The following is a 26,006-nucleotide window of genomic DNA, read 5'->3' on the forward strand; positions in this document are numbered from 1 at the left end:
ATTTTTGCTATAGGATCCGCTTTGTTTGAGCAAAACACTGTAGTTCAAATGTGGATACTTTCGTTTAAAAGAACGGGGGATTTTCAAACACTTAAATATGAAGAAGACTGTTGTCGAGCACATTTTCAGGACTACCAAAAGATAATCTTTGTTTGTAAAGCAGATTTGGGTATTTGCCAAGTATGAATTCATGCATTCACAACAAGAGGTTTTAAGCTAGGCTCTACATTTTTAGGCATTACTAATGTAATCTTATGTCCTCCCCTTTTTGCTTCAAGACCAAAACTTTTCAATGCAAAGTTTGATACTAAGATTAAGACTCAAATTTTACATGCAAAACGTGTAGTTTATTGGTAAAATCACTTTTCACCCTGAAAATGAACTATTGCAAAGACTTAATATTAGAAAATATTTGGATTTACTCTAAGTTTGGGGACCTAAAGATGTAGTATTTCCTACAAAAGGTTGTTCTCAGCAGATTCACCTCCACTGCCTTATTATTGTTAACATGGATTTTTGAAATCATAATTCCACAAAAATTCAGACTCTAATTTTAAAAGCCCCGTGTAGTTTCGTCACCAGAGTGGTTTTTATAGTTGCACTTTTTTCGATATCAGCTTTTTTGCAATTTGTCGATGAGCTTTGCTTTTGTCTATGCTTGGTAAGTTTGGTGATTGAACTGTCAGTTTCTTAATACTTCCTTTTAAAAATATAATAAACAAGCCTTCATCTTGCAGATGGGAACAGTCTTGAAAATGTATTTCTGATAAGCTGGTTATTGAACTCATCGACATTGATGGGCTGTAATACATACTAAAGCCTTGCTATTTAAGTTATCAGCCAAGTTACCAAATACACTCATCAGGTCATTAAGAAATTCATCAAGCATTTCCTACTTAACACTTGTGACTTCCATTTATATAAAGCAACAGAATCTTAAGAGGACAAACCAGACTTTTTTTGGGGGGGGGCTGAAAACTGGTCATTTATTTGCAAGTTGTTTCCTTGAAAATCAGCAAAGTGTGAATAGCTTCAGGGGTGCAATTATAAATATAAAAAAGGGAATGTTGATTTGACATCAAAAGCAGTCAAAAATTTGGTTTCTCTCTATTCTGCCTCACAAAACAATTAAAAAGTGAAATACGTTTGCTCCAGAATTGAAACTAGTTCACAGAAATACAAACATGACATTCTGAGACCACTGAATCGTAAAAACGTAAGCAATGCAACTTAAAAATGACAGAAAAACGGATGTTTAAACACTAATACAGTTGAACCTCGTAAATTAGAGGTACCTCTGACTTGGCAGAATACCTTGTTATAATAAAAACCTTGTATTACCAGGAATGAGAACAATGAAAAACACAGGATTGGGACCTAAATATTTTCTTGTTAAAAGCAGAATCTTGTATTAAGTGCAAGATGACATGTGGGCAATGGAGTTGATCTGATTTACCATGTTTACATCATATCATTTGCATGCAGGACTGCATGGAAAACATTTCTATACAAATGAAATAAAAGTATCAAAAACACTATTCAACAACTTGCAGATTTTATCCTCTCAAGACCATTTTCATCAATCCACACGCCATGAATGCTGAAAAGTGTGAAAGAGAGCAGGAAACACCAAACAATGTAACAAATTCAAGTCAGCCAGTAGAGCTGTGAAGTCAGGCATCAAGTTGAGAGGTCAAGGGTCAAAGGACCGACTTGGTGTAGATATAGGTGATTCTTTTTTACAAGTAGAGACTAGCAGCAAACACAATGTCTCTTTTGATCTTGGCAATACCTGAAACAAGACAGACAATTGTCATGTATCAACCTCATTACATAACTAGAAACAGCCAATAAGATTACTTCCATTTCACAACAATACAGTTGGGAGGGTACTTGTACTACTACAGTTGCACATTTTTAACTTCCTGGCCAGTTTGTTTTCTGTTTCTCTTTGCAGGCCGTAACTAATCCTGCACACTCACCACTAGCAAACTTGTTTTCCAGTTCTGTGTTTCCAATAGCCTTAGCAGCATGACACATCTCTCTCAGTAGCTCTTCTAGCCTTCTCATACAACGGATGATACTGCCTGTCAATGCATGGAAGAAGAAAAACATTTGCCTACTAGACAAGGGTGAAAATGACTGGATGAAATCAATGTAGCCATTAAATTAATTATTGATTTATGCATTTGCAAACAAAATTTATAAATTTAAAACAACTACAGTTGTAATTATTTTAGTAATTTCAGATCACACAGAATTTCTGCTGTTATAATGATTGACATTTCTATCAGGTGTTTAACAAATACTAAATAAAATAACAAAAGCCAAAAGACTGACATTCATTTTACAATTTTATCTAAGTTTGAGAGATTTTTTCTGTATTTTTAGGCACACCTACATGCCATTTGTCTTAAAAACATAATTTTAAGAAGGAACCTCAGTTTCATCCTCACTTCTCCCGAAAATTGTTGCCTTTGTAAATTTTTGAACTTCCAAAGTCCCTTCAATACATGCATGGGGAGTGCTATTTCTACTGGGAATTCCATGAATGAACAAGAGGTGACATATTTTGACTGGAAAAAGCATCCCCTTAGGGCAGAAAGGGTTAAAAAAAATCTTCGCATGAGCACCAGGCACCAACTAAAAAATAACCTTCAGGTCAGATCATGCTTTGTGCAAAAGTGAACAAGAACACACATTTTTGACGTAACACATTTGTACAAGTTGAACACATTTCAACTTGGGCAAAACTTCACTGCAACTTTTTGTGACATCAGATTCGCTTCACTTTCATATTTGCCTGAAGTATGGACCGCCCTTTATAGCCCATCTCTTCTCTGCCAATGAGGGGGGTACCTGCTGATGGAGTGGACAGATATGTGGAATATCAAGCCAAGTTTACCAAAACCTGAAACATTGTCTAAAACAGTACAGTTGAAGGACATTTCTGATAGATTCTTGACACTATTACCAACATGAATAACTGTGAAGCACTCATCTAACTAGCTCTTATAAAATTCAGAATAGCTTTGAGCAATCAATTTTGATCAGTTAGCTGTTTGAACTTACACGATGATTACACAAAAGCTATCTTTGGAAGGTATTAGCCTATCGATTTGTAATCTATAGCAGCACCTAGTCGGTATTTTATAGGAGCTTGTACAAGTACATTTTACCACCTCAATAGACATGTTACTGTTTCAGCATGTCAAACTAAAACAAAATTGTGATGAGAGCTTTGAACTTTTGCTTCCAAGTTACAACTGTATATTTACCCTCAAATACATCAGTCATCTTGCAGATTTCAGCAAAGTTGGATCCATTGGCCCAAGCAAACACTACATCCATCATCTGTGGCTTGAAGGATTCCACATAATCTTCTTCTTCCACAGCTAGTTTAGCCTCAGCGCTCACTTTGGCTATTCTACGGGCTGAGTCCTGGCAAACATAAAACATGAAGGACTTATCTTTAACCCTTATACTCAACAATGCTCCAATCTCATCTAAATGGTTGTCACAAGAGTTCCAATTAGTCAGTTATTTAATTTACTATGGCCCAGTGACATCTGTGAAAATCAAAGCCCATCCCACTGTATAAAATAAAAGAATCCATGTCAGCTGAGCAACTTCATGTGAAGTTCCCATCAAGGTGAGCTTCAGCCAATCAGGGCTTGTTTGTTGCACGTACGTAACCCTGAAATGCTACTATCGTGGCACTGCATCGCTGGGTATGGCACACTGGGCCATAGGTTTTGTAGAGGATTCTCCCCACCATCAAAACAAAAGGATAAGCATTAAAAATAAGAAGAGAATGAGTAGTGAGTGAGGTTGCGCTAACCTCACTCTTTTGGTTTGATAAAAAAAATAAGTTGGAATGGCTGGGAATCAAAAGCTGTTATGTCCGCAGTTCAAAATATAAAACACAGTACATGCACGGCCCGATCAGACATGCACTTAAAATATGGTGCTTTTACCACCATGCAACAGGCCGCAATCAAATTCCAGTCTGTGGGACCACTACCACAGTGAATTCCTTTCACTGTGATGAATGTGCAAGAGCATGACACTATACGCTAACACACATTAACTGCCACATGGTACAAAGGATATGGCTCTTATCACCATGGGTCATGTTGCTAGCATTACCAGAGGATGACAGTTTTTATCATTTGCAGCAAACAGCAGCAGCAAACAGAACAATGCAACACGCCCAATACGTTGGACAGTGGATGCAGTTAGTTGCTGTAGTTTTTGATGGGCAACTTCAGCCTATAGCTGTCAGGATTGATATTTAGCAACTTTTAATGAGTTAAAATTTTTTCATTACAACTTCCAGTCTGATGACATCATCAACCTGAATTTATGCACAAACGTTGCAGCATAAAGGTTATTGTATCTACCAATTTTCAAGCGATTCTAGCAAACTTTGCCCAAAACATCTATTCAAAATGGATTTTTGAATGTTTTCAACCTGTAGACAGAGGGTGATTGAATTGAGTGCTGCATGATGTCACTGGTACATGAATTAAGAAATAATATCATACCCAAAACAGCTAAACAAATTTTTGATGGGAAAAAAAGTTGTTTGGGCTGATGTCCAAAACAGCTAAAAATCCAAACTGCATCAAATGCGCATTGGTGTTTTCTATTTACAATGGCACTACCAAGCGAAGGCAAAACCAAGAAATAACTGATCTAAGGAAGGCCATATTTTCAAAGATTTCTCAACTCTCCCTGTACCTGCATTTGCCTCAGAGGGCCTGACAGCTGCTCAGATAATCTGGGTACATTCTTGGATTTCTCCTCAAAAACAAAACAGCTCAGAAGGGCAGTAATCTGCTCTGGTTTCAGGCTATTGAAGACACCATTAAAGATAAGCTCTGTCAGGAGTAGTTCATCAGCACTGTGAATAGCAAACAAGACAAGAATAAAACTTGAACAACTCTCTGTCTGATACAAAGAATTTATTCCCTTGTATTGTCCAAAGGTTATGTGAATTCACATGGTCACCAATGTAGTATTAGGATTGAGTAAACCTCCAAGTCATCACTCTTCCCTTTTGGTGAACCACTCTTCACATATGGGACAATCCAATCCAGCCAGAGGCACTGTCTCAGCATGTGACAGTAGATGACTCTTCTGTTAGTCTTTTGTATTGGCTGCAGCTCAATATTGGTAACACACTCAGCTAATGACTGCACACACAAAGGAGCAAGTCAAAGTCTTCTTGGCAGTCTGTATCAATTTCAAAATAAAAAATTTCACAAAATAGACAAAGAAAATATCATCTTTCAGTGTCTGCCATCTTTACTGGAGAATTCAACTGATATGTCAATGCCGAGTAGTCAACCAAATACGTAGGTAATAAATGAGGTCAATTCAATGTTCTGGGAACTGCACTGAAAAAACAAATTGGGAAGTATCACCTAAATGCAACCTGAGATGCAAGATGTTTTTCATTCGTCAGCACTGATGCTCTCAAAAGGACCCAAACGTATGTGCATAGTCTTTCATCAATTTGAAGTTCTTACATAGTTCCCACTTCTATTTCTCAAAAATGACTGATGATGTGATGTCCATATTTTAAAGAATGCAAGAAACAAGTCAACAACATCTTTCAAATGGAGCAAACTTGTGTGCATGAATGACATCACCTGTTATAAATATACTTTTATTTCCAATGGGCCCTTGTTAGGGCCTTTGTCTTAGTATGCCTTCCATTTTGTACTCATAGCGTACAGTCTTCATTTAGCGGATAGAGAATTTATGGGCAGAAAATGAAATGAAATTTTGAAGCATTGTGCAACAGGAAGCAACATAGTATCTTCATTGCAGCAATCACACTGTGTTAATGCTGATCCAAACAATTGAAAACTAAAAGCACAGTCTGAGAAATTTACACTAAAATGGACGGGTTGGAGCTACACATGCATGCACATGAGTGCCTCACATGCTGATGTGTGCAACTCCATTATTAGTAATTATGAAATGAATAAATTAGCTGTTGGAGGAGTCCTTACTTCAGGAAGTTAAACTGAGTGCAGATCTCTGAATTTACCTGCTGATTTCACATGCTACTCGTCCTTTCATCTCAATAACATCCGCCACAGTGGCATAGCCTAGTCTGCGAATGACTCGTTTCCTACATTTCAACTCCTCCAACTGAATCACTGTCTTAGCTCGTTTCAGCTCACGCTTTGCAGCTTTGACCTCTGATGCAAGCTAAAAAAAAAAGATGCATAAAAAGTATGTCAACTTGAACCTTTAAACCACTTCAATCTGTCCACCAGGAGAATGTTTGGTGTTCAATACATGGTTCACTATTTACCACATTAAAGCAAGGGGAGCTACATAATACCTGAAGAAATGCTCTAATGCACCCTCAAAACTCAATTCACTGAAAGCCTTGCATAAGTGCTGTCTATGCAGAGGGCACTGGCAAGAGTTTAATGTGTGGATACAAAACTCCTCTTTACCCAGTGGGAAAAAAATCTTGCAGGGCCAATAGGGTACATTGTTTTTGTAATATCCAATACAGTTGGGTCTGGTGATTTATGGTCCTTATGTATGAGGTGATAGTATATGTGTGTATGAACCTAAACAATTGATCCATTTATCAAAGGTAAGTATATGGACTAGTCACAATAATACGAAACACGTGTTTCCATAGCTTTAAATAATACTACAAATGTATATAGTACAGAAATAAACAAAACAGTGAAAAGGTTTTATTCTAATTCCTGCATGATCTTTACAAGTTAATTACAACTTGGGTGGAATCAAAGCTATTGGAAACTTTGATGGTACCCTTTCAAATATAAAAGGAAACTGGAACACTTTTGTGATACTTCTCATTACAGTAGAAAGGGTAATGATGCACACAAAGGCATAAGTAGAACCATTTATTTGAGCTTTCTACAATTAAATAAAGTATGAAATTATGTAATGGTCATAACACCCTATTTTACATTTAGCAGAAGTGATTTGGGCAAGGCTATTTGCATTTCAAAGATTTCACTGGCACCAGCTTTGACCTTCTAGGTTATTAAAGAAACAAAGACATTTTCAATTTCATACCTTTGCTTTCTGTTCATACTGGCTGTATAGCTTCTGTACATCAGGGCTTTTGTGTAATGGATGGCTGTACATTCTCTCCTCAAATGCTTCAATTTTCTGGAAAAGAGAAAAAAATCACAAAAGACAACTAGTAATCATTGTGTTTTGCATAGTTGGGAAGGAAACCAAAACGTGTGTAAAGACTGCAACCACTGGGGTACCCCAAACATCAACATCAGATTGCTACAAAACCCCTCAATGTACACATGTTCCTGTATCTGGTACTTGGGAACTGTGTGTGTGATTTCCTTTCCATCCAAAAAAAGCTATGATTTTGACAGGATTAATATGGGCCAAAATGTCTTCAAACTTGGATGTCCCCCAGCCAGGTGAAAAAAGTGGGAAATTTCACCACTTCTTGGTATAACATTTGTCCCAGACACCATGCTTTTGAACAGTGAAACTGCATGCAGATCAACATAGTTGTTGGGAGGCATAAACAACTGTACTGATTGCAAAGTCCTCAATTTTTTCCTGTAACTTTTCACATTTTGCTTGTGGAACCAAAGATTGGGTTCATTCAGGTGAACCTCCATTATGGCAATATAGGTATGATAGGGTTCATTATGGGTCACAAGGGGAACGATTGCTTCATTATGTCTCCCAATACCTCCACAACCTTCCTAAGATTTTCATCTTTGATGCCCATGTCCTCAATTGGGTCCAGAAGCGGCAGACTATCAGGAAATCTTCTCTGAACTTCCTATTCAAAACATGAAGGAATTATGCACATATGAATGGCAAGGAACAGTATGCGTACGGTGTTAACAGTCCTACTGAAAAACCAGAGTTTGAATTTTTCTTTCATTGTGCAAAATATCAATTTCTGCTCACTGTGTGGATGAGCCATAATATAACATAACAACCATTAGGCTTATGAACTTTTAATCAAAACCTGACTTTTAAGAGTTTAGATTTTATGTACTGCATGTATGAAATACGTCTCAAATGGCATTGACTGTAGAAATTTTGACATAGATTAAGGCAAGTTAGTTATCCCTTTTGAGGCAATTTCTGGCAGCTTTCGTCCCCAGTCATGCCATTCAATTGGCACAAAAAGCTGACCCCCCAAACTTTCCGACTTACAGATCAGAAGCGGAACTCTTTTTTTGGCCTCGTGAACTTTTGTAATTTTTATAACTATGGCAATTTAGCCATTACTATTGGTCAAGTGCCTGTCATGTGACTGGTCTTAAATAGCTGATAAAGCACTAGTTGGCTGTGCACCACCTCACATAGTGTGTGTCACACATGCACCAATCTCCATATAAGAAGCCTGCTTATGACCACTCAAGGGAGGCACATACCATAACATGGGTAGAGGGGTGCTTGATAAAAACATGAAGTAAAATTGTTCAACAGAATTGTCGGAAATCAAGAATTGTACCTGTTTTCTACCTTCTGACACAAAGTATATCATGAATGGGAATAACTATGTGTTGGGCCAGTCCTGATTGTTCATTTTAGACCAGCATGGGAATGGAGGCTCTGACATTGTCCCTCACTGGCTCAAGATATCATGAGCCTCCATTCTCCCGGTAAGATCGGCCCAGCACGCATCTATTCCCTTCTTTGAACACTTCCAAACTACAGGCTGTCAGCAAACATATAAATCCTAACATGAAGCACTTCATAGAGTTTGTACTGAGAGGCATGACTAACCACTAAAAACATATTTAGTGAGGTACAATGCCAGGTGCCAATGCATGAATATAAAATTATACAGAAAATAACTGATAACATGTGAATAAAAGGTATTACGTAAATTGACACTGGTCAGTATACACACTGTATTTCACATTATTTGATTTCAATTCATTCCACGCTATACCATGTATAGAGAGATCACTGGCTCATCTACATGTAGTGGGCCTAAGACCTCTACCAAACCATGACACGGTGCATTCATTCCACACTTTACCATGTATACAGAGAGACCACTGGCTCAGCTAGTAGGCCTAAGACCTCTTATCAAACCATGACACGGTGCATTCATTCCACACTTTACCATGTATACAGAGAGACCACTGGCTCAGCTAGTAGGCCTAAGACCTCCACCAAACCGTGACACAGTGCATTCATTCCACACTATACCATGTATACAGAGAGACCACTGGCACAGCTAGTAGGCCTAAGACCTCTTACCAAACCATGACACCCTGCATTCATTCCACACTATACCATGTATACAGAGAGACCACTGGCACAGCTAGTAGGCCTAAGACCTCCACCAAACCGTGACACAGTGCATTCATTCCACACTATATCATGTATACAGAGAGACCACTGGCACAGCTAGTAGGCCTAAGACCTCTTAACAAACCATGACACGGTGCATTCATTCCACACTATATCATGTATACAGAGAGACCACTGGCACAGCTAGTAGGCCTAAGACCTCTTAACAAACCATGACACGGTGCATTCATTCCACACTATACCATGTATACAGAGAACACTGGCTCAGCTAGTAGGCCTAAGACCTCTTACCAAACCATGACACAGTGCATTCATTCCACACTATACCATGTATACAGAGAGACCACTGGCTCAGCTAGTAGGCCTAAGACCTCTTACCAAACCATGACACGGTGCATTCATTCCACACTATATCATGTATACAGAGAGACCACTGGCTCAGCTAGTGGGCCTAAGACCTCTACCAAACCATGACACAGTGCATTCATTCCACACTATATCATGTATACAGAGAGACCACTGGCACAGCTAGTAGGCCTAAGACCTCTTAACAAACCATGACACGGTGCATTCATTCCACACTATACCATGTATACAGAGAGACCACTGGCACAGCTAGTAGGCCTAAGACCTCTTAACAAACCATGACACGGTGCATTCATTCCACACTATACCATGTATACAGAGAACACTGGCTCAGCTAGTAGGCCTAAGACCTCTTAACAAACCATGACACGGTGCATTCATTCCACACTATATCATGTATACAGAGAGAACACTGGCTCAGCTAGTAGGCCTAAGACCTCTTAACAAACCATGACACGGTGCATTCATTCCACACTATATCATGTATACAGAGAGAACACTGGCTCAGCTAGTAGGCCTAAGACCTCTTAACAAACCATGACACGGTGCATTCATTCCACACTATACCATGTATACAGAGAGACCACTGGCACAGCTAGTAGGCCTAAGACCTCCACCAAACCGTGACACAGTGCATTCATTCCACACTATACCATGTATACAGAGAGACCACTGGCTCAGCTAGTGGGCCTAAGACCTCTACCAAACCATGACACAGTGCATTCATTCCACACTATACCATGTATACAGAGAGACCACTGGCTCAGCTAGTGGGCCTAAGACCTCTACCAAACCGTGACACGGTGCATTCATTCCACACTATACCATGTATACAGAGAGAACACTGGCTCAGCTAGTAGGCCTAAGACCTCTTAACAAACCATGACACGGTGCATTCATTCCACACTATACCATGTATACAGAGAGACCACTGGCACAGCTAGTAGGCCTAAGACCTCTACCAAACCGTGACACGGTGCATTCATTCCACACTATACCATGTATACAGAGAGACCACTGGCACAGCTAGTAGGCCTAAGACCTCTTAACAAACCATGACACGGTGCATTCATTCCACACTATACCATGTATACAGAGAGAACACTGGCTCAGCTAGTAGGCCTAAGACCTCTTATCAAACCATGACACGGTGCATTCATTCCACACTATACCATGTATACAGAGAGAACACTGGCTCAGCTAGTAGGCCTAAGACCTCTTATCAAACCATGACACGGTGCATTCATTCCACACTATACCATGTATACAGAGAGACCACTGGCTCAGCTAGTAGGCCTAAGACCTCTTACCAAACCATGACACAGTGCATTCATTCCACACTATACCATGTATACAGAGAGACCACTGGCTCAGCTAGTGAGCCTAAGACCTCTTACCAAACCATGACACAGTGCATTCATTCCACACTATACCATGTATACAGAGAGACCACTGGCTCAGCTAGTAGGCCTAAGACCTCTTACCATACCATGACACAGTGCATTCTTACCTGTACTGACTTGCCCACACTCTGCCTGTTATCAAGTGGTCTGAGGTCCTTTGGTAAATACAACCTTACACTGCTGATATGTGTGATTAAATTCAGTAACACTGGAACCACCTGCAAAAAGAAGTAAAACAGCCACGGAATATTAAACTTAATCTACATTTGCTATGTAGTGTCTTGGTGGTAGTTATTGGGTCTAGATTTGTTAAATGTCATGTCTACAAAAAGGCACTTATCATCCATGTTACCATGTGTATTGTGTTTACCTATCTCTTGTCTACCAAGGAATTTTACAGTTATCATACTGGATGTGAGAAGGGTGAGAACAGCTCCCATTAAATGTCCCTTACATGGGGCTAAATGTTTCTGTAGGTTCAAGTGTGCCTTCTGGTACGTACCTCTGATGTCATGTAAAGTGGCAAACTAAGAGGAAATGTTTGAAGTTAAAGGGAATCAAGGACTTTGGCTAAATAAATGTACAAGCACCTTTATTCAAGTTGTATAGCAAGACTGGAGATAGTGCTTTGGAACTTACAGCCATTTCTCCCTTCTCTCCAGCCATGGGTGGCTTGGCAGAGTCTGTGGCAGCATTCTTAATACTCTCTTTGGAACAATTAAGCAGAACTTCTGCAATATAAAGTGGGTCATCACGTGGACTGTTCATCTTTTGGTTGGCCTTCTTCCTGAAGTTAATGACGACACCCCATCCAAACTCATCAGCTTCATTCTTGACCTAGTAGGGTTTGCACAAGAACTCCAATTTGATCATGTGAAACACTGTGGCATACACTATACAACAACAAAAGAGGTTTTCCGCTGACGTTATTTTTGACCGTCAGCATTCAATTTAAACAAATGTTCGCAGACATGCCTTTGCCTTCGAAGTCTGTCAGCATTCTGGCATACTTGCACATGAAATTGCCAATAGAAATTGCAGGTTCAAAACGGATGCACTGCAGTGGACTTGGAATGTTTCCTAGACTGCCTTTGCCCGTCAAGTGACGTCACATGAAAAACCTTTATAAGCAATAAAGTTTGGATATGCAACATAATGTGTAAGGGTTTCCCCATACCTGTTTCTTTACTACTGGCCAACTGGACCAGTAGAGCCACATCTTGACTTGCCCGCAAAATGTTGACTGGTCCTCTATTTTTTGGTATTTGTTGCACAGTAAAAAAAAAACTCAAACAAAAATGCCACACCAATTTGTTAGTTAAATATGTGGCTAGAGTTGTACATTTATTGCTGCATTTTATCCCAAGAAACCGACACACAAAAAATAATAAAATAAGCAACCTTTAAACCTCAATTTAATCTTTATTTAATCCCAAACTAATGACAAAGAGTGTGCTAATACCACGTCGGTACGGCAGAACAAACAATAGCCAAAAAAGGTCGCTATGCATAAGTAAACAACCTCTTTCGGTAAATTCTCCGGTGTAGACCCTTTCAACCTAGTTTCTGTATTTGGAGATGATGTTCAAATATGGTAAATATAGTTTTTAGAAATTTGGACCCTTTTAATACTCTCCCGATATCCATTGATGTCTGGGTCAAATATGGTTTTGACCACTTTGCACCGGGGGGAGCCCAGTACCGGAGACACAGTGCGTGGCCCACAAGGCCGGGCTGCCCGAAATCGTAGCTCTCATTTCAGTAAAAGATAAGGTTGCTGGGCATATTAAAAAAGTTTACTTGCTGTCAATAATAAATTTTGGCAATCAGCGAAGGTAATTCCATGATTGATTTGCAACAACTGGACTGGAAAACTGGGCCTTTATTCACTTGGAAACAAAAGACCGAACTGCTGGGATTTGCCAATGAAGGTTCGTACAATAGCTATTAGTGTAGAGTGCGGGCCATTACCAGCGGTAATCTGTCATTGCTTTTGTCCTTTCCCAACATATATTTATATTTAAATAATCCGTCATTATTTTGAAACAGTATCATAATCTGCCGCTGCCAGTGAATTGTACGCATGGACAAAAGTGCTTGCTCCAGTGACTAGCCATACAATACCTCTGAGCGCTCGTGGAATCTGGCTACATTGTGCAGCGTTCACAGTGCAGCTTCATGGCTCATGAAGCATAGCCACACCAGCCGTCCAGCATAGCAATGCACTGGGCTAATTCCCAGAACAAAGAGGAAATTATTCAACACTGCATAATGGGGACTCTTTACTGGGCAGCATGCATGGCTGCAATACTCGCATATCAATGGAGGTTCCTGTCAGATTAGAGTGGTCACAGGAGCATCATTCTTTTTTGAGTGTGCAAGTAAATGAAGATATGAATTTTTGAAGAATTTTGAAAGCAGAAAAAAATGAAAAAGCCTCTAGCCCAGCAGCCTGAGTATCAACGTGCCCAGCAGAAAGTGGTTAAACCACTGTGTTGTGTACCTGAAAGTGTCACTGACCCTCACGTTGGGCACTTTGAATTTTTGCCTCTAATGTTTATTGGAGCAATATTTTACTTCAAACTTCAAAAACGTGAAATTTATTCAAACTCCAAATATTCTGATTCATAAATGTCTATTTCATATACCCACTACAAAGTTCTGATGAAATTTTATTTTGTCCTCATTTTCCTATTTTTCTGAAGTGCAAAATATAAGTTTTTAAGTGCGCCACGTAATACTCTACAGGTACAAGCGCTTTAGCAGTGCAGCACTTGTGATGACTTACTTAGTTACACATTGGCTTATAAGCGCATGGGGCTAACATACCGACCTTAAACCTTAATTTGCAGATTTTTACTTGCTGCAGCAAATACTCCGCATGGCCAATATTCTGCAAATTACGGCAATTCAACAGCTGCTGTAAATGCCGTCATAAGTGAAATTTTGATGGGTCAAGGGCAAAAGTTGGCACTGGTTTTAACTGGACCACTTCAAGGAGGGTTTGACTAGTCCACAAAAATGTTGACTGGAATTTGGCCGCTGGACCAGCGTTATGTTCAAACACTGTAAATGACTTTTGAGGAATGAATACGTAAATATTGCTGACCTTGACTAGCCGTCCAGGTTGTAGGAATGGCAAGCAATACTTGGGCTTAGTAATGAAGGCTTGTATCTCGCGTCCCAGCTTGTTGAGTTGTTGTCTGATCTTGTAGTAAGCCTCCACACTCTCTTCCTGAGGGATCTCCATTTGATTGTATTCTTCCTCAAGTTTCTTCAACTCTGCATATAAGAAAAGTCACAGACAAAAGAGACAAAATAAACAAAGCTAATTACTGGAATAACTAACCAATGAGGCAAAGCAAAAATTGATTATATTGGGTCTTCACATTTCATTGGTCATTTCATTGGTGTAAGGCAGTCCCATACTGTGTATGGAAAAATGAATATCTCTATTAATGTCATTCTACTTTCACCTCTACATTGAATGTATGACACGCACACACACAGAAAAGCTTATTACAACAGATACAGGTGCAAGTATAGTAGGAGGAATTCAAAGTGCGTTACTCCAACACTGATCATTCTTGAGCATTCATCATTCAGTAATCTTCAAGACACAGGATTACTCATGCTTTTTTCAAAGTATTAGGCGTACACTTTTCCATTTCAGGACTGAATCACAGGCTAATCTGTTTCAAAGTGAAATGTGATTGAAGAACTTTTCATAGCCGTTTCAACTCAGAAAGTTAGGAGATGAAGTTCCTTCATGGAGTTTGAAGGGATAACAAGTCTTTCATCTAATGTGTTAACTAGGTGACTACATTAATGACGCATGATATCACATTCTCAGTCGGGCACTGCTGACAGACAGCTGGATTATCACCTTTAATCGTGAACCTCGTAGTGTCTATAGTATCCATTAATTTTGTGATTTTTTCTGTGGACCTTATAAAGATCCAACTGAGCACCCCAAATGTCCTCTAATGTCCATGAGTAAGAAGCCAACTGAGCACCCCAAATGTCCTCTAATGTCCGTGAGTAAGAAGCCAACTGAGCACCCCAAATGTCCTCTAATGTCCGTGAGTAAGAAGCCAACTGAGCACCCCAAATGTCCTCTAATGTCCATGAGTAAGAAGGTTAAGCTAACACTTGCAATACAGACATTATTTTGAGAATAGGAAACAAATAGACGCCACAAACACTCTGACTAATCTGACTGTCAATGTAAAGGTACAGCAGAAATGGGATCAATAGTTTCCGTAAAACAGAACTAATATTTTCTGATAACTTACTGTCAAAGAGTTCTGGGATGACAGAATAGTTCTGGAACTGATGGAAAGACCTCTCCAACATGTATTCTGGATTGATGCCCTCTACTCGCAGTAGATTGAGAACCATGTTGTATGTCAAATGGAAGGCACTGTTTAGAGGATCTGGCTGGCCCTAAACGCACACACAAAATGAAAATGAGTATATTGAATAGCAGAGATGAAATACATACTGCAGCACAAAGAATTTGTTTAAATAGTCTTTGATTTACAGCCTTCAATGGCTCCCTCTTGTCTGTTTTACGGAGTGTCGCCTTGGTCCTTCGCAATTGTAATGTACTAATATGCAACTGTTATAACGGATGGATCATTTTTTTTCTGTTCCCATTATGAACAACAGGATGGTGCACTATTTTTGTAACTGAGTACTGATCTGTTACCCAGATCACTTTCAGTTTAGAATAAAATATACTTCCAGTTTGTCAAATACTTAGTGTGAAAACAATGATTGCTCTGTTGTTCAATAGACATCTCTGTACCCAAAAACAATCCTCGATTGAAGCCATGTATATGAACCAGTAACTTCACCAAATTTCAGATTCATTTTTAAGGGAGAGTGAAAAATCAGAACCAATCAAATTTGTAATCAGAATAATTTTTCCATTACCTGCAGGATGTTCTTGCCAACTCCTGGGCTCATCTTTTCATCGATCATCAAGATAACGATGCCTTTGTCATCTAAACCACGCCTCCCAGCCCTCCCACTCATCTGAATGTACTCCCCTGATGAAATCTAAATAATGGTTTAAAACAAGATCATTTCAACAATAATAATCAGTGCTTTTTTCTGGCTTAGAATTTAAATTTAATCAAGGATTTCATCAATAACCAATGGTGTCACTTGTTACCCTGTGGTTCTTGATGAAACTTGCTTAAAGCTGCCCAACTTTAACTTGAATTTTTAATGTCAAAACTTTGTGTTCCCTCAAAAATCAGAAATGCCCCAAAATAAATACAAATTTCTTGTACCCATCTGAAATCCTTGCCATCAAACTTGCGAGCATTTGTGAAGACCACGGTGCGGGCAGGCATATTGAGTCCCATAGCAAATGTTTCAGTAGCAAACAATGCCTTGATGAGGCCCTCAGAAAAGAGAATCTCGATGGTCTCTTTAAGGATTGGTAGAAGTCCTGAGTGATGGATGCCAATGCCACGTTTCAAAAGAGGAAGAACATTTTCCACCTGTGAAAAGACAAGCCATTCTAGTGTTTGTTCCATAATTGATCAACATTGTTTTAAAAGCCCCAAAGGGTCATTCAAACTTCAGCTTGTTCCCAATTGCAGTGACAAACACTGAGAAATCACCTGTTAAATGTGAAACCAGAGTTGCAATTGAATCACAAGTCATCTTATACCATTCACAAGCCCATCACAAGTCAAGCTGTCTTCAGTCGCAAGCTTGACAAACAATCTGCGACATTCCTCTCAATCCTTTTGACACTACTAAGACTCTGGAACTGAATTACTACCTGATTTGTAAATTGACTAACTTCGATAACTACCTTGTCTAAAACAACTAAGTTGTTGACATAACAGCTCTCTAAGTTGGCTTGAAGTTGCCATGAAATTTTTTCTTGGCCCAAAAATTTTGAGCATGTTGTGTGATATGATTTAAGACTTAACAGAACTTACATTATACATGTTTTTCACGCAACAAAGAAATCCAAACTTTTTCCATCACTTTGATACCATTACTAATAATACGTGTTCTTTCTGTAACTCTTTATTAAATACTACAAGTTCCAATTAGTAGCTAAAGCAAGTTAACCTGTGGTAATTTCTTGTCATCATCAGAGAGGCAATCGATAGCATTGTTAAAGACTTCTGTCACCAATGCCTTCTCCTCTGACGAGCTGTTGAAGTCCAGTTTGGACATTTGCATGGCATATGCCTCACACTCTTTCTTGCTGAAACTGAAGACAATGACTGGCTGAAACATCCGTTCCATGATCATCTTGACTATCTTGAAGATATTGGAGGGACCTAGTTGAATAGAAAATGGACAGAATTGACTCATCAATTTAAAGGGGAGGTGAAAACATTTTGTTCACCAAACAGCCAATGACTTTTAGTTCTACAATATTATGAAGCACTGCATGCTTTCAGCACTGCCAGAGATTAATGCAAACTATTGCTGGCTAAACCCTGCAAAACAACTCCTGTAACATGACACATCAGCCGCCCACCATGATGTCTTTCTGAAACGTATACCAGATGTCAGTGTTGGGCTTAGATGTAACAATAACCGACAGCCCCAATATGGGCGTGAATGCCGACCTGACTTGAACTGCATTCACATCATCATTCTTTAGTATAATGTACAAGCAACTCATAAAGCATAACTCAGAAAGCTTGTGAAAAAAAACATACTCAGGAGGGACTCGAACCCATCTGCACTTGTAAGCAAGAAGTTGTGGCTTCAAGTCCCACCCAAGTACGCCTCTGATTTTTTTTCACAAGCTTTCAGGGGAAACACTGAGTATACAGTTTTCCAATACATATCAGGCAGGGCAAAAAAATCCAAAATGAAATTAACATCTCCCTAACGCAAATCCATCCTTAGAAATGGGATTTTGTAATCTTATCTCTTTTGTAAGTGAGGTTTCGCTCCCTGGCAGATGGGTTTACCCAAACAAAGAGGTGTTTAATCCCCTTAATTTTTGTGTATGGTGTAGGCTCCCCAATGCAATTCTCATTACTCAAGAAAGGTATTTCCATTTTACTGTTGTTTAGGATGGGTCCACTTCTTAGCAACAACCCCGAGTAGGATCGCCTTCCACGCTTTGACCCAACCAAGCACAACGTGTTAATGTCAACCACAGAAATGAAAAAAGAATTCTTAAAACGAGTGTACACGTCCTTCATGGAAAAAATAAGGAAAATTATGTGTGTTAACACGTCATTTGGCGTCGAGTGGTTAATTGTGAGAACCAATTGAGGGCATGTGTAAGGCAATCAGAACAGACCAAATCTGTGAATTGATGCAAAAAGGACAAACAATTTAGTTCCCTCACCTAAAGTTCACTTATGCTTTTTCAGCACTAGAGGGCATGCATGAATCTCTGCAAAAGCACATGGGCCATCTGTATAAGGGGACTGTCACACACCCCTTGCCTTGGGTCTTTTATTACATACATGGACATGTAAGAATAAATGAAATGCCAATGTAGAGCAACACCATACCTTTTGTTCCCCCTTTCCGTCCCCTGTTCATTGAGTCACCCTTAGCAGCATCACCAGAATCCCTCAAGACAGACATTGCAGCACCAAAATTATCTTGACGAAACTCTCCCTGTGAGGAGAAACAAAAGTGGTTTTAGGGGGGTTTGCATTTCCCTTTCAAGCATGTAATATATGAAAAGGCTTACGCGCATGAATAATTCAGGTTGTACAAAAAGCTTATTGGTTAAAACATGCTACAGCAAAATGCATGTCCTCTTCCCTTATACTTCACTCAACAATGCAAGCATACACAGTACAAGCACAGTAGGGAAGTGGTACTAACTTTTTCATCAACAACCAGATGCAGTCCATCACCACCCGCAGGAAAGATGTAATGCTGCAAAGGTACTGGCCTGTACTCAGTGTACACAACATGGCAAGGCTGCAAGAAATCATGCCAAGACATGAGTAGTTATAAAGATTATTTCCAACATAGCTATATGTATAATTGCCTTTCAAAGAGGAGCTGTCCTACTCGTACCACAGAAGGAGTTACAACTCTGGCACTTCAAAGTGCTTGAGGATCGTCGCCACCCAGTCGGATGAATACATGTAATAGAAAACATCCCCAAAATGCCCAATTACTGCCTGCAGCTTAGCCGGACCAGTGGGGCCAGTAAATATCCTGGCACTATTTTTTGGTGTTTTGCTTGTAATTAACTACAACTTATCGCTGTGACCAGGAAATAGATAAAATCCCTAATGTAAGACCTACTTTTGTGAATAAACATTTTTATGTTGACACACTGTTCCATTTTCCATGCAATGTTTGTAATATTATTTTTGTCCCTCCAAAACATCAGTTTTCAGAGACTTGGTACAAAATTGACTAAGACTGGCAAACACGTTGACCACACTGGAAAGCTACATGTAAGTTTATATTGAACAAAATGCGCTATTTCATCTCAACCATGTGATCTCATAAATTCACAGTTGTACAAATGCCCCAATAAAAATTATTCAAACAAAACACAAAAACTCATAAACTACTTGGCTATTTATTCCCAAAATACCTCCAGAAGAAAGCATCTGAGAAGGGCAATAACTGCACAAGAACATTCAGGGCACAAGACCTAACAAAAGCAACTGTATTAAAGTTGATGTTGCTGTGAGATCACACCCACCACCAACGAAGACATGAATATTCAATGTCCAATACTTCAGTACACAAAGTTTTAAGGATGCAGACAACCACCGAAAAATTGCGGTGTTGATCATGTTGTACAAAGGGGTCTCATGGTTGTGAAACAGTATCAAGCTCTCTGTGCTCTGGCTACAGACATACCGCACATGCCAGAATGCGGTAATTGGTAAGATGTTATAGCCCGGGCAGTTCAAACTCCTTCTGTGTCCTTCCTCATGCTCAACACACTTCTTACTCATATTACTGCACTGCACAAACAACTGTGATATGGTGCCTGGCAGCTTTTAATGTACAATATGCACAAACCACCAGGCCAGGCCAATACGTTTAGCATGTTTTTCCCCAAACTTCTGGCCAATTTCATGATTATGCATGCATATGGTAGATTGTTTAGACTGAAGATGAAACTGTCCAAACCCTTGTGTTGTAATTAAATTTCACTAGCATTAACATGTCTATAGTACTGACCTGTTTATGCAGATGACAGATCCATTCTGCAAACTGTCTAGCATTGGGTATAGTTGCTGACAGGAAGACATAGTGAACATTGTCTGGCAGAAGTATGATAGTCTCCTCCCAGACAACACCTCTATCTGGATGTACATGTAACACAATTTTCAAACAGAAATTGTAAGTACAGGTCTTAAAAGTGGGGCTCAACAAAGAACTACAACCAGTTTTTACCAGCTGCCATAAGATAAAGCATAAGTTAAGAACCTGTTTTGCACCCCAAGTGTATAATGAATTTGTGTGCTTTTTCATACATGCATATACAGTTGTTACAGAAAATGATAAATATCAAAATAAAAATGTCTAAAGTACAGTAGAATATACACTGATATTATTTGAGCTTTGTCATTTCCAATCCTGAGAAACCTCATTAAATACATAATATAGTCTTCCTGAATCAATGATAAACTTACTCTTGTCTCGCATATAGTGTATCTCATCAAATATTACCCATGCAACCTCTCGCATGATCTCTGAACCTCGATACAGCATGCTTCGCAAAATCTTTACAGAAACAAAGACAATTTTTAAATAAAAGAATTTGCCACATTATGCATTGGGAGAGGGAGCCAATCTTTCTTACTTGCAGCTGCAAGGCTGCATTGTGGAACGATGCAGCTACAACACAACATCAAATGACAATAGTGACACAGAAATTGAAGTGTTGATCCTTGCCGAGAGAAGAAATTCAAGAGAAAAAACCCTTGCCGTGCACAAAGGAATCAACTCATAACACTACTCAATTATGGCCAGGAATTGAACCCAGGCCAGAATAGTGAGAGGCAAGTGTTTTATGCACTCGTCACTTGTGCTACCTAGAATGAAGATATATATTTGAATCAGGGTTTCCCCTGGGGTACTGATGCATGTATGTGCTAGGTGGTCAAACAAATTTTGCCAAGATTCAACTGCCTAAAACAACAAGGAGTGTTTACAAAAAGACCTCAAATAAATTCTATATTGTGTAATAGTACCTTTACTCCAAATTTCCCCTCTAAAAAAAACAATCTTACATGTGTCCCTCCTTACCATTCTGAACAATTTGAATCCGATCTATTTCAAATTATCTGAGTTATTATGCTTTTTCCTTCCATCTTTGTCTATTTTTAGTGTGAGATGGTAACATTCAAACCTGAGGTGGTTACTCAAATCAGTGAGGTGGGCTGCCTCATGGTTGAATAAGCAGGGGAAATCCTGATTTGAATATAAATTTGGTCCGCACTGCAAAGAAGAATGATGGCTCTACTTGAGCTTTAAACAGGTCCCTTCCTCAGGTGAAAACACTGAACTAGTTTAGGGACTGGAGCAGAGTAAGGGTTAGCATCAATAAAAATGTTAAGAGCAATATTTTACAGAGAACTTCAAGGACTCTTCTTATTTCTTACCTCTGTTGTCATGATGAGGCAGCTTGCTGTCGGGTTGATGGTAACATCACCTGTCATCAATCCTACATCTTGGAATTCCTCATACATCTCACGATATTTTTGATTGCTCAGAGCCTTGATGGGGGTAGTGTAGATGACACGTTGCTTATCACGTAGTGACATTGCAATGGCATACCTGTACGTGAACATAAGCTACTGACAGTTTTCAAAAGCACATTGAAAGCACATTCAACCAAGTGCCAGAACTGTTGCAATGATGGTGCTTGAAAACACTGCAGAACGAGAAATGATATTGGGGTAGGTTGCTGAGGACTATGTATTCTGAAACCTATCTGCAAAAGAACTGTCAACTATTCAACTTCTTTAATCGGTTACAAAGTGCTGATTTCCCTGAGGGTTTTCTCTCAGCACCATGCCAGAGCATGAAATTAGGGTCAGACATCCGACATTTTCCGAACATCTATTGTGTTTGTCTGAACAAAATCAAAGATGTTCGGACAAATTGTCCAACCAACGTATCAATAACAGCTCTTAAAATATCAACATAATATATGGGATTGTGGCATCCAATTTATTATTAGTTTTGTGTTAGAATTACGTTAATTACACCTGAGGCCTTCATCAAGGCTGATCACTCATCACCGGCCCATGTCACCTAGCGCCACGCATGTATGTATACTTTACTTGCACAGACATGAAATCGCCCCGTAATTCTTTGTGCATCGTCAACATTCACATTTCGCTGTCACAGTGGTGAAAACACGTGTACGAAACTCAATGCATTAAACGAAGCTGCTCTGCTCTTTGCACCCTTGCAAAAGAATGCATGATGGAAATGCAGCAACAAGTACCAGTCTGTAATGTACATGTACTGAATGTACTGTACATAAGCACTCTTCGTCAGCCGTACACGTCATGAATGCAAAAGGCTGCATGCCAGAAAGACATTGATGTTATGTTGCAAGAGGTTTTCTGCAAGTTAATTCACAGAACTTGGTCTCTTATTTATGTCTGTATTTTCTGTGTTCGTGAGTGTAATTTGAGGTTGTTCTGCTAATGCCGCAAGGTTTGGTGCCCGCAGGTCTAGATGCATCACGTTCGCTTACCAAGCAATACACAGACATTGTTGGCCAGTTTGCCACTGTTACTGCCATCGTGATTGTGTGAATAATTTTCTTGTGAATTGCCGTATGTAGAAATTTTTACACAGATTAAGACAAGTATTCATCACTTTTTGAGATACTTTTGGAGGTTGTCGCCCCCACCGATGCCATTCAATCAGCACAAAATTGCCCCCAAACAAAAAAAATGTTCTGACTTACCAACCCAATTTTTGAGAGGCATGCATAGCACAACTATTTGTTTGGCCTACTAGAAGACTGCATGTATGCAGTAGGCCTTAGTTAAATAACAATAATCATGGATTCTGAGAAATCTTTGGCAAGTGTTGATCCAATTTGAGCAAGCAAATGGCGTGCAAGGTCGGGCAAACTAAATTTAAAAAAAAAATAGTGGTGGCCTGCACCCGAACAAGGATTGCTCAATGTGGCTGCGTGTGCAGTTCTGGTAGGAAAAGAAAAAAAAGGGAATTTCGACCTCTGACACTGCACGTTAAAACTCTACCTGTTATATAATATGGCAGATCAAACGATGGTAATGGCAGAACAAAATTGATGTGTTTTGACATTTTGTCCGAGCACTTTTTGGGTCTAATTTCGCGCTCTGCATGCTACCCTGCGAATCCTTTCTTTTAGCAAATTTCTCAATGTTTTTACTCTCTAAAACAAAGTATTTTTCACGGGACACTTCCTAGGGCCTTCTAAATTCTTTGCAACACTTTCTTTGAACTTCAACTTACAAGGGGAATTAAGCTGCATGTAAAGAAATAGTGGATGGGTTACACCTTCCTCAATAATGCAAAACGTGTCTAAACATCTGGGTGACCTTGAAGGATAAGGATAATACTAGGGTCTCATTTGGCAGAACTTACTCTGCAACTACTGTCTTTCCTGCAGACGTGTGAGCTGAGACCAAGACTGACTGGTTATTCTCAAGACACTTCAGAGCTTCTTTCTGGAAAGGATCCAGAATGAATGGATACTCCTGCAAGGAAGAACAAGTTTATTTCAAATATTCAAATGCTGAAAAAAGGTTTGGAGGGAAAAAAGTGTTCTCTTCTTAATTTCATTCCCTTACAATTATTATATGCTTCATATTTACCCCCCTCCCATCAGTCATTCCTTAACTCTAACTGCAAAAACCCTGTCTGGACCCTTAAGTGAAGACACTCACTTGCAGACCAGCATCTATGACAAAGTATCATGTATATGCACATTTTATGATTAATAATTCCACAGATCTCCAAATTTTGACAGCAGTCACATATTTTATGGACCATATCAATGATATTAAGGAAAACATTACACATAGTGTATGTACAGGCGAGCCATCCCATGCATACTGTTAAGACTGGGTAGTCCCATTCACATGCAGTTGGGCCAAAGTCGGTTCATAATTTGTATATTTGCCACACAACTGTACATCCACAGTTTCCAAAACCTAGAAAAGCATCTTTCTTTGCCCCGAATCACTAACAGACACATTTTCTGCAGGGTCCACCTAAGCCGGTCAGCTGATATGGTCAGATGACATACATGTTGCAGTCTGGCCATCTAACATTGATCAATGAACTGATGACCTTAAGCATATTTCTGCTTGAAATGACATCAGAATTTTTAAAGCTGACTATTATTGGCTTGTGAACTGAGTCACATCAAATTTGCATGCCCGTATCAGGTGTTTCAGAGCCACACTCCATTGAGCAACGGATGACAATGAGTAAAGAGTAAAACTATTACAACTTCAGTCCTTATGCTTAACTGTAGCATCCAAATTCATCCATTCAGCTTCCAATACCTCCTTCCCATCTCACCTTAGCTGGTTTGTTTCCTGAGGGTTTGAGTGGTTCATATTCTTCATTAAGAGGTAGAGCCACCTCGTGACTACAACCTTCAATAGATTCTACTGTCTGACACTTCACCTGGGGTAGGATTTCTGCCAGACTGAAATTAATTGGATGACATTTCTGTTAAAATAGTTTAATACGTGAACACATGTACATGTCTGAGGCCAAACAAAAAATTAGTTGTGTTTCCTATTACAATGAAAAATAAAATAAGATGAAAAATAAATTAGGGTGGTTGGTTGGGTGAAATTTTTTTTTCCCTTAATTTTTTGTTGCCGAAAGAATTAGGGTCGGATGATCTTCTGGGTTTTTTTTGGGGGGGGGCTATATTTGTAATAGGTGTTAAGTCAGTGTCAGATTCATACTGTACATGTGCACATCAATGTTACATATCAGCTCTGTAATTGAGTAGTAAAGCAGCTGGTTGTTGAAATACAAACACACAAAAGCTGTCCATCTCGTGCAAAAATTAAAACAATACAATGTAAAGGACAATGTACATGTACACAAAATTAGGCTCGGGGCAAGGCACCCTAAGTTTTAATATTTTATTGATTTGTTGAATGAAAAGATATAGGTTCCGTGAGGTTTTCTAAGTTGGGTCTGGTAACTGGAAACACAGCCATTTTTTTGTTTGGCCCAAAGATAAACATCACACAGCACAACTTCAGGGTTTGACATTAACTTTTAAAATTAATTTTAATTAGAATGTTTTTCATAATACAATATATACATGTAGTGATCATGCATCATTGCCAAGAATATCAGGATATTCTACCAATTAAACTACCAAAACCCCTCGGGTGTATGTAAACTCCTATTGACATTGGAGGATTTGGGACTGTTAGGGCTATTCATTCATGTACATGTACCAGTACTTGGATGCTGAGACAGTTTGGCATGATACATATTCCAAGCCATCTTACATTTGTAAAGTAACTTACTTGAGTTCATCTGCAGTCAGAGAAAGCTTGGGCTTCTTTCCTGTTGTGTACTCTGGTACCTCATGGTCACCTGCATCAAGCTGTTGATTACCTTCCAAAAAGCTGGAAAAAACATAAAATCAAAATTTCCCACTTTTTAAAAATTTAACAGTTTCCAAAGTAAATGCTAACTGTCCCAGTTAAGTTTGACTTTTTATGACATATTGTTGCTTTCTGATGGTAAATACGTATATTCCTGCAGGGAAAATTAGAGATGTCCATGTTCCGCAGTAGGATAAGATACCCTCTGTAGATGGCAAACACCAATGAAAAAGTGGCAACATGTGGAGATAAAAACCTACACGTACATCACTTTTTGCAAATCAAACCATATACAACACTGCACCAGAACAATTTAGCAAATGTTCAACTTCATAGT

General features: G+C 39.2%; 1 protein-coding gene across 1 annotated transcript in view; it reads right to left on the reverse strand.

The window, feature by feature from the left end:
* Window positions 1-325: 325 nt before the first annotated feature.
* Window positions 326-26,006, reverse strand: part of mtrex (Mtr4 exosome RNA helicase) — a 28,840-nt gene continuing 3,159 nt past the window's right edge. The window contains exons 2-23 of the mRNA XM_022236575.2: window positions 25,589-25,690; window positions 24,612-24,741; window positions 23,670-23,782; window positions 21,680-21,854; window positions 20,708-20,798; window positions 20,253-20,377; window positions 18,924-19,022; window positions 18,602-18,710; window positions 17,187-17,401; window positions 16,388-16,600; window positions 16,026-16,151; window positions 15,383-15,533; window positions 14,197-14,369; window positions 11,727-11,924; window positions 11,195-11,305; window positions 7,730-7,822; window positions 7,081-7,176; window positions 6,062-6,225; window positions 4,744-4,906; window positions 3,279-3,441; window positions 1,983-2,087; window positions 326-1,792 (exon numbers count right to left, since the gene is read on the reverse strand). Coding sequence (XP_022092267.1) covers window positions 1,740-1,792; window positions 1,983-2,087; window positions 3,279-3,441; window positions 4,744-4,906; window positions 6,062-6,225; window positions 7,081-7,176; window positions 7,730-7,822; window positions 11,195-11,305; window positions 11,727-11,924; window positions 14,197-14,369; window positions 15,383-15,533; window positions 16,026-16,151; window positions 16,388-16,600; window positions 17,187-17,401; window positions 18,602-18,710; window positions 18,924-19,022; window positions 20,253-20,377; window positions 20,708-20,798; window positions 21,680-21,854; window positions 23,670-23,782; window positions 24,612-24,741; window positions 25,589-25,690 — 2,968 coding nt within the window. The 3' untranslated portion in view covers window positions 326-1,739. The remainder of the gene's footprint in view (window positions 1,793-1,982; window positions 2,088-3,278; window positions 3,442-4,743; window positions 4,907-6,061; window positions 6,226-7,080; window positions 7,177-7,729; window positions 7,823-11,194; window positions 11,306-11,726; window positions 11,925-14,196; window positions 14,370-15,382; window positions 15,534-16,025; window positions 16,152-16,387; window positions 16,601-17,186; window positions 17,402-18,601; window positions 18,711-18,923; window positions 19,023-20,252; window positions 20,378-20,707; window positions 20,799-21,679; window positions 21,855-23,669; window positions 23,783-24,611; window positions 24,742-25,588; window positions 25,691-26,006) is intronic.

This window comes from Acanthaster planci, linkage group LG12 (assembly GCF_054643075.1).
Source record: "Acanthaster planci isolate LZ-2023a linkage group LG12, COTS_SCS, whole genome shotgun sequence".
Lineage (NCBI taxonomy): Eukaryota > Metazoa > Echinodermata > Asteroidea > Valvatida > Acanthasteridae > Acanthaster > Acanthaster planci.